The 10099-nt window shown below is 37.7% G+C and overlaps 2 protein-coding genes across 2 annotated transcripts; both read left to right on the top strand.

Moving 5' to 3' along the window:
• Nucleotides 1–529: 529 nt before the first annotated feature.
• On the top strand, nt 530–919 carry LOC140159999 (uncharacterized). Its single transcript, XM_072183265.1, has one exon. The coding sequence runs from the start codon at nt 530–532 to the stop codon at nt 917–919; it is 390 nt and encodes a 129-aa protein (XP_072039366.1).
• Nucleotides 920–8496: 7577 nt separating this feature from the next.
• LOC140159997 (uncharacterized) lies at nt 8497–8814 on the top strand. Its single transcript, XM_072183264.1, has one exon. It carries the CDS (start codon nt 8497–8499, stop codon nt 8812–8814), a length of 318 nt encoding a protein of 105 aa, XP_072039365.1.
• The last annotated feature ends 1285 nt before the right edge of the window (nt 8815–10099 follow it).

Below are 10099 nucleotides of genomic sequence, written 5' to 3'. Positions count from 1 at the left end.
ATACAATGCCATGCACAATTCGCGTGAATTCTTCAAAGCAGCCAAAAACTTTGATAGAAAAACCGCCACAAGGAACTCAAACATAAAAGACAAAGATGGCAAACTTCTTACTCAATCCGCAGAAATCAAAGGCAGGTGGAGAGAATTTGCTGAAGAATTATATGAGAACACAGACCATGACCCACCACCAATCATTGAAGTAAATCCCAGCACCAGTGAGCCCAGTATTCTCCTGGAGGAAATAGAACAAGCTATTTCAAAGCTGAGAAACAACAAATCTCCTGGAATAGATGGTATCCCGGCATAGCTCCTGAAGGCATCCGGGACAGCAGGCCGGCAGATGCTTTGGAATATCTGCAATCGGATATGGGAAACAGGAGAGTGGCCAGAAGACTGGGTTTCATCCGTTTTCATCACAATCCCTAAAAAGGGTGATTTAATCAACTGTGTCAATTATAGAACAATTGCCCTCATTTCACATGCCAGCAAAATTTTGCTGAACATCGTGCTGAACCGCATACAGAACATCATGAACTGTGAAATTGCAGAGGAACAAGCAGGGTTCCGCAAAGGAAGGGGAACGCGAGATCAAATTTTCAACCTACAGTTGATATTACAGAAGAAATTGGAAACAAACACACCAGTCTACATAGCCTTTATTGACTACAAAAAGGCATTCGACTCAGTCAGCCATCAGATGATGCTGCAGTCCTTGCTTGATATGGGATTTCCCAGACACATAGTAGCACTTATTCAGTCACTATACAGCACACAGAGAGCTGCAGTGCGAGTTGATGGAGAAATCACTGAATGGTTTAAAATCAAAAGAGGAGTACGACAAGGTTGTATCATCTCACCGGCCCTGTTTAATGTGTACTCAGAGATCATCATGAGAAAGGCAATCACTGAACAACACTGAACAACACAAGGCAGACACCAAAAAGATCTCAGCCTTTGAACTGTGGTGCTACCGTCGTATCTTGCGCGTCACTTGGCAAGACAAACACACCAATGGATGGGTTCTTGCCCAGATCGATCCAAAAGTAAGACTCCTGACAACAGTGAGAAAACACAAGCTACAGTACTTTGGTCACGTAGCAAGAGGCAGTGCAGGAAACCTTGCTAGAACCCTGTTGCAAGGAAAAACACAAGGTAACAGAGGCATCATTGGAATCAAACATAAAATCCTGGACGGGAATGACCACATACACTGCGACCCAAGCCACACAAGACAGATGCAAATGGAGGCTCATCACAAGACTGGCTGCAACCCACCCCCATGATGAGGATGGTACCTGAGGTGAGGTGAGGTGAGGTGAGGTGAATCTTCGTAAAGTTACGTCTAGTATTGGGTATTCGTAACGTTACGAAGGGTTATTTGAGTTACGAAGGGTTAAAAGATTTTGCAACGAGGCAAGTTCGTATCAAATCTGTATTACTCATTCAAACTCCAGATTTCTCTCGACTGCCTGGTTCTCACAGTATCTCTGTCCTCTCTTAGCTTCAGAGTTTTGTCTGACACCCAGCTGGGCACTCCACATGGATTTCGCTCGTCACCTTCTCGGCCACATCTCCGACAGCCTTCTCAAACAGATCGTACCTCTCAGTGATTGGTGTTGAAGTATTGTCGCGCTGGAGTACTGGAGAATGGTTTGAAAGCTCAATCTGATATCTGAAAGTTGGTCTCAGTGTTAGCATCTTTTCACTTCTTCCAGTTGTACTTTGGCATCTTGTATGGCTACCCTTTGGTGGTTCGAAGACTGGTGGTAAGTAGTACACTGAGTATGCGATGACCAAAATCCAGCTCTACAGACTTGTAGGCTCTAAAATTCGGCAATGAGTTCATCCACTTACTGTTGATCAGGCTATGATCTAACTGGGATGTGGAGCCTCCAGGATGCATTAAGGTCCAAGAGCGATTTCTAAACATCTTAAGCTCTTGGCAAAAATTCACCAGACGCTCCACATTCTCGTTTGTTTCGCCGTAGTAACAATGGGGTCCAATCACCATTGGGTGAGATTATGTGACTGTCCTGGCCAATTCTAGCACTGAAATCACCAACAACAAGATGTTTGTGATGTTTCTTTGTCTTTTTCCAGATGGAGCTGTAGATTCTTCCTTTTCTGTTTGCTGCACTAGCTGATACCTGTAACAGTTAGCCGGGGATTGCTAGGTATAATATGGTCTTTGAAAAGATAGGATTTTGAAAATCTATCAATTATTGTGCACAAATAAATACAAATCGGGATATCCGTATAAACATATAGCTAGAGTTTGCACGATGGGCAAATGGTCACGGAGAAGCCCAGTTAAATACACAAACAACGTTCCTGAAAATATAGATACTAAATAAGGTCAATGTTTATTTCATTAAAGTGTAAAATGAAGATTTTAATAACCATATGTGGTACCTTAAGGTATAAATTTTATTTATGCTAAATTAATTGATAATATGTTATTGCCGTTATTTAGTGTTATTAAGCCTTAGATTAATGACCGATTTACCCACGGGCTATGTAATACTGGACATATTATACACCCACGTACTTATGATATTGCCGAATCTACCTAAGGTATTAAACGGTATTAGTTTTGACAAACTGTTTGAAATTAAAACGCGGTGACCATCTATTTAATCTATTTATGAAGCAGAACTGATTCAACTAATCTTTAATCCATCCCTAAATGTAATACGTTAAAAACAATTTAATCCTCTTCTCGTTCCAGCACTTGAGCTAAAATAAGTCTTTGGATGACTTTAACTTGAAAGGGGTAGTATAATCCAGCTTTTGATTTCAACAGTTGCCGATCAGTTTATAAAGACAGTCATTGTATTGTTAAAATGGGCCACTCCATAATACATTATAATGTGCCAAGACACTCAAAGTCGATAATAACATCATGGTTTCCTTAGATACAGTCCGCAATCTTGGAATTGTTTTTGACTCCACACATCAATACTTTAATATCTTCTCTAAATTTTCATTTGCGTAACGTAAGACGTATCAGTAGACATCTGGACAAAGAAGCCAAACATAGTGTAGTTCGAGCTCTGATTCTGTCACGGCTAGACTATACTATGGAAATGTCAAGCTGATTTACTGAGCTGGTACACGTGAAAGCCCTTCGCTTCTACTGCATAACCTCCATAAGTAACATACATCAATAAGTTTTGGATGGGTTATCAATGAAGTGTCTCTCCGTTGGCTAAACGTAGCTGACGTAGGACATTTGGCTCGACCTGGAAGGTCAATTGTTGATTCGCCACACCTTTGTGCTTCTCTCACTGCTTGTTAGGTATCGGCAACACTGCCTAAGTGAGATGGGTTCAAATGAGGTTTTCTTGCGGGGTCAAATAGATGTGTTCAGCGTTAATGCAGCCAAAGTCAAATAAAAATTTGTACATGCATAATCTTTTACACATCATTTCATCCGATTCCGAGGTTATACATTTCTCAAAGAAATAATTTTCCTATTTCGTTTGTCGAGAGGAGCAATATTTGAGACAAGACGCGGTTGAATCGGTGCATTTAGACAATTTGGCCTCTGTGCATGAGATATTCATTTAACCTAATTTAATGTATTACTCTTGCACTAAGCAACCTAGTGCAATACAACAATCGACCTTTTTATTCCTAGCAATGAGAGGAATAAAAGTAGATTTGCAACATTATAGAACACATTTTACATATTTTCGACCCCTCTTGGGAAGCATAGAAAAAAAATGAAACCAATTCTAGTTTTATAATTTGAGGTGCAAGGATACCAAAACTCATTGGTTCTACTAACGTATAGTAAAACAAAATGTTAACTCAAACAGCACCACATAGCGCTATGTTCTAATGGATTTGAGGTACCCACGTTAATCAAATTTGAAAACTAAGTTTTTGAAGAAAACTAATTCTCGGTCGAAAAATAAAGTTTACAGGTATCTAAACCTTGTCTTTTTGATGTGAAAAACTAGGTCTACGTGTCTTATTGAATTGAAAAGCTATGTTTAGCAAATTGAGGAACTACGTTTATCGATTTTTAAAAGCCAAGTTCTTATAGCCTTGATCAAGGCTTTCATCCTTTCTTCTATATGAAGTTTTTTTTCTGTCTATAGGGTAATTTCGGGTATTGTCACTATCATAGTACGTTTCTTGGGGGATTTATATTTGTTCTTCATATATGCAATCGTTCCATTAAACTGATGATTCATGCATAATTATTAGTATCTACCGCTTCCACGTGATTTTCAAAAGTTTATGTCTCACGTTTGTCAAATTAATTCAAATGTGTACCAAATAAGCTCCTATTTCATCCACGATGTTGCATTCCTACGTTGCATTACTATTCTCACTGATATTGAAAAGATGAAGCTCTGCAACTTAATACATCAATGTTTAATAATTTAAAACAACACGGCGAATCTTTGTTTTCGAATTGAGTACAATCACTCTAGATGCTGACATCATGTGAATATTCATTAAAAATGCATAGAGTGTTAAATCGCTTAGATTTACTACCTTTTGCGAAGTAACCAGGCATTGATGGAGCCATTCTACAAAACTAACCAAGCCATTACAATTTTAAGTTAAATGGTTCCAGTTGAGTTTTTACCGTTCTTTGGTCCAGGAACTTTTTCTATACTTTCTGCCGGTTAAGGGTCAACTGAGGTTAAATTTTAAAACAACCTTCAAATTCAACAAACAAGGTGTCAAATTGCTCATAAATTGGTTAAATATTTCCAACATCTGCATTCAGTTTTGAGTTAAAAGCTTTTGTTTCAATCTGAGCGCAAGAAGACCAAAAGTCCAAAAAGGATAAATCGATCAATATCGATCAATATTACAGATATTTACTTGGTTGATATACAAAATGATTCTTCTTTCCTATAACCATGTACCTGAGAAGTATTAATAGTATGGCGTTTTTGGTTTCCAAATTATCTTATTTTAAAAAGTTTAAACGATCATATCACAAAATGCCAAATATGGACTTTATACGGTCTTCTTGCGCTCAGGTCTTTATATATTCCATACATAATGTTGCTAGTCTGTTAGAACTCAGCGAGGTGTACTCAAAACACCATAACAATGCAAACGTTCTCGCTCCCCATTGCTCAAGGTCTCAACTTTATATTGTTCAATGTATTCCAATTTATGTTATCATATGAAGTAAATGTACCAAAGTCCTATAAAGTATTATTCTCCAGGCATTATATTGATATGAAATTTAAATAATCAATCTCACTTTCCAGGACAATGCTGGTCAGCAGAAAACCTATCATAGTGTTGAATTTTACGATCTCAAAAATCTCCGATATATCATCTTGGCTGTGAAATATCATAAATGGAAGCAACTACGTTTAGGGCGTGAACTACGTTATCCAGATTTTCTAGTAACTACATATTCTACTAACTACTAAGTATATTCTAATGATGCATAATAGGTACGTCATTCTGTCATTGACAAATTCAGAACGGGCGCTGTATACAGTTTGTCCTAGGGCCCTATAAGCACAAACAAGGTTAGTTTCGTTGTCGTGAACTCCGTTATCACGCTAGATATAAATAAAAGTGTTCTACATTGGCGAATGGATCTGATCTTGTGCAATGCATGTTGCATAAAATACTGACATTTTCATTATGTTTCTTGTATTATGTTATAGCTCTATCGCCAGTGAAGATTAAATCTATATGACGTCATCTTTATTTCTGAGTAATTTTATGTCCAGAAATCACGTGAAGTTTTAATAGTAGGATTACGCATCCTTAATTTACGATTACGTTTGAACACCAACTTAATGTAAAGTGCTAGTGCTCTACTTTCGAGTGCAAATTCATATACAGTGCACAAAAGAATTAAGCTACCAGTTATGGTAACCCCTGTATATCCTAAACAAAGACAGATAACTGGAACCAGCCGGTAAAAGCTGCATATTTTATCATTTCATTTTTGTTGATTGGTTCAAGTGAGATACATGTCGCGCCCAATTGAGGTACCTATGAATACGACCTTCACACACACTGTACACTGTAACTCAGAATACAATTTACCAACTTTACGGCTCATTCGTAGTGTACGGCCACAGTTGTACCATAAACACAGGGTGCGCAAGGTAAGTAGGAATTGTACCTAACTGAAGACACGGTGATCCAAAAAACCCAGGACGATGCAAAGTTGTTGTTTGCTCCATTACAAACCCTATTGATTTTTACATAAAGCATTCTCCGTGCTTTCCATTCATTAGCACATGAAAACTAGCATGATCCTTTAATTCTCAATCAATTTCAACAAATGAGGTCTTACATTAAATCAGACCTAACGAGGTATTTGCTGCTTGTTTTGATTTTGACATATCTTACTTTACTTAGCAGAAACAGGGTGAACATAACTGGTACCTTAATTCTTTTGCACACTGTACATGTATTGCCTGTAATAGAACACTTTCATCTTCACAAGAAAGACCGATGAAGAATGTGAAACTAGGTTTTCAGGTCAAGTTCTAGCGTATTTAATTATGAAGTACTCCTGTCTTAAGACTCGTGAATACAGTTACAGTCAGGTTCATGACAGCAAGCTTTATCTTGGAATTTGAAGATACGGCATACTTTTGGAATATTTGCTGGGGTATCTTGGGACTAATATTTTTCAAATAAATGTAAATTAAAATTTGACATGGATTTCACTTTGAATCAATTCACATGTGTTAGTAGCAACACGTTCCCGATATTTGAATGTTATCATTTATATTGTTTTTTTTCACACATTTTAATAATAACCGCGGGAAAAGATTTAAATTGGATAACCACGTTAAGCTCCCTGATTAGGAGGCTTCGGGTGCTGTCAACAGTGATTTCCTTTCCATTTTCACTCTTTTTCTGTATCAGATTTTAGTATACATCTTTATAAACGCCATCTTATTCGTTAACATAGGTAAAATGATTGGAAATATTGGAAATATATTCATCACACAGCTTAGGTGGGATTATAGATACCGACAAACTATAAAATGTATGTTCGTAATAGAAAAGCCTTTTTGAAAGAACAAAAAATGGGAAGAAACAAGGATTTGACGTTTGTTTCGTGTGTCAGGGCTAGAAATACAACAGTAAAACAATATTGGTATCCATCAGTTACCAGTGATTATGGTCATCAAATTGCAGCCTAGGATCCGCATAATTTGTTGGTGAGATGAGTACCAACGTTATCGTCTCACGGCCGATCGATTGCTGGCATTCCCGAGTCGAAATTAGCATAACGACCTTTTCTTACTAAAATGGCTCACCAGCCTCATGTATGGAAGCCAGTAAGTGTGATATACTAGTTTTATTTGGAGTGTCAAGGTTAGCAATTATTTAAAACTGTTTTGATTTGGTAGTTAAGAGCATCTTCCGAATGGCAATGAGCTTTGGGAAAGATTGCATTGATCATTTCATAGCGAGTGTGTAGAAGAATTCAAATATCACAGATATACTTTGGTTCTTGAGTTATGCTGTAAAGAAAGCTGAAATAACAACACTCATTAACAACAATAAATCAAGCAAGTTATCAAAGTATATGATTTGTAGAATGAACTTTAGCAAAACATCAAAGAGTTATTTTTCAATAATATATTGAATTAGATAATAAAAATCGACCAACAATACATCGTGTACCCTTAACATGAATATTAAAGTCTAAAAGCATGTTTTTTAAAATCAATAAACACAAAATACATACGAAACATGTCCGACATGTCTTAAATCGCAAATGATAGGTAAAGTGAGCTACCTTTTTAACTACTAGTATTGTAAATGTTGGATTATAAATTTTTAACATGACTATTTCACCCACCGAAATTATTTTTGCTCTCAAAATGAAGGGACAACAGAAACGTCGCCGTTACTTTGACAACACTTGTCCGACTTTGATCTTGGTTTCAGTGGTGAACACTAAACATGTCATTACAATACAAAAGTGGCGCAAGTTTGGTACATGTTTCATCTGGTAGAGGTCATGTTTTAGAAAGGGACGCTCATACCAGGATCAAATATTCGGCCTGTACCAAATCATTGAGAAATGTCTGAACCAACCGCTGCCATGCCTAATTAACTTCATCGACTTTAAGGCTGACTTTGACTCAGTTCACCGACCTTCTCTATGGGAAATCCTGCACATCTATGGAATCCCAATGAAGATCATCAACATCATAAGTAATTCTTATCATGACACAACATGTGCGGTCAAATCAGAGGGCTCCCTTTCCAAGTTCTTCAGTATAGTCACCGGTGTAAGACAGTGCGACATTTGGTCGCCACTGCTTTTTGGGCTTGCCATCGACTTCGTAATCAAATCAGCCGTAGATGAAGAAAGGTATAACCTTTCTACCTAGGTGAAGCTCGAGGTACCCGGAGGTAAAGCCGTCTGATCTAGACTATGCTGACGCCAAGATGACAGAAACAACTGAAGCCATCCGTGAAACAGCCGGAAAGTTAGGACTTAAAATGAGCTTCAAGAAAACGTAAATCATGTCACTTGGTAGTTTGAACTCAGCACCATCTGTTCAAATGGGAGATGAAGGCCTCATTAAGGTTGTAGATCACTTCAAGTATCTGGGAGCATACTGTAGTGCTGATGGATCAAATGTCAAGGAGCTCAATCATATGATTGGCAAAGCACCAGGTGCTTTTAAAGAACTTGAGAAGGTGTGGAAGGACCGGTATATCAATTTAGACACCAAGATGAAATTATATAATGCCTGCGTTCTTTCTACCCTTCTATATGCTTCTGAATGCTGGACTCTCACTGAGAGAGATGAGTCCAGATTAAATGCATTTGATATATGAGATGCCAAAGAAAATTCTCCGCATCATGGACTCAGCATATCGCCAACGGCTTCATAAGATCTCTGACAAAGCAGCAGAAGCTCACCACCATCATCAGAAAGCGCCGCTTACAGTGGTTTGGTCATCTGCTCAGGATGGATGAGAGTCTCATTCCAAGAAAACTCTACTTCTGGAATCCCACCAATGGAAAGACCGAAAGAGACGAGCTGGACGCCCTAGGACAACTTGGAAGAATGTTATTCAAAGGGACTTGGATAGACTTGGCACAAGTGGTCTGTGGAAGAAGCTGAAGTTGCTACCAAGGACCGGGCCATATGGAAGTTTCTCCTACGTCATGCAGCTGGTGCAGAAATGCATGATGCTGTCTTTCCAAATGTTTTTCATGATCACTATAGATGAGTAAATCTATGATATCACATGTTTACATTCAGACCACCCTCTGTTGTTTTAAGCCAGGCAAAATAACACAGAAGTGTCTATGGCAAACCATAGTAAACAAAATTAATAACATTTTTAGTATTATTTTTTTGTAACCAAAGTTAATGAAACAAAATCAAGTTTCTCCATGTAAACTATAGTGTTTTGTGTCTGGCAGGTTTGATCTCAGATCAACAGAGGGGGTATCAAATTTAAACACATGTCAACTCATCTATAGCTGTGTGCGTCACTTAGCAAGTACAAAGAACAAGAAGAAGGAGAAAATGCATTAAGATTACATAATTTGTAGACCCTCCTTTATTTACATCTCCCTGGATGATAAATTGAACATTAGTATTATAACTTAATTTAAGTAATTAAACTGAATTGAATTGAATTGTATTGAATTTAATTTAATTTACTTGAATTAAACATGCTGAATGGTAACGTAATTTTCTCTCAAGTGACTTCATGGAACTCTCTCTTCTTAATGGTATAATATGTTCCACATTAATTTGGAGTAACTATTGCGAGGTTATCAGCACTCCACACAACTGACACTAATGTATTGCTATATTATAGAATAGGGGAAAGTGTGGAATGGTGAACACATACTGTATAATATAAGTGTCACCCTAGGTGGGTGCACCTAGGCAAAATTGGAACACCAATGTGTTTGCTTGTTTGTGACCACACTCTCCTGAACAACATATCCAAAATGGACAAACAAGCAAATAAGATAGGGGATAATGGTTATTTGCACAAAACCAAAGTGGCCGCTAATGCAGGGCTCAAATTTCAAAATCAATATTAGGGCATTCACCTATTTTGTGACGTTACCCAGGTACAAAACAGCTATGATTAGCAA

This window comes from Amphiura filiformis, chromosome 9, assembly GCF_039555335.1.
Source record: "Amphiura filiformis chromosome 9, Afil_fr2py, whole genome shotgun sequence".
Taxonomy (NCBI): Eukaryota; Metazoa; Echinodermata; class Ophiuroidea; order Amphilepidida; family Amphiuridae; genus Amphiura; species Amphiura filiformis.
This window is presented reverse-complemented; position numbering and strand designations above follow the sequence as displayed.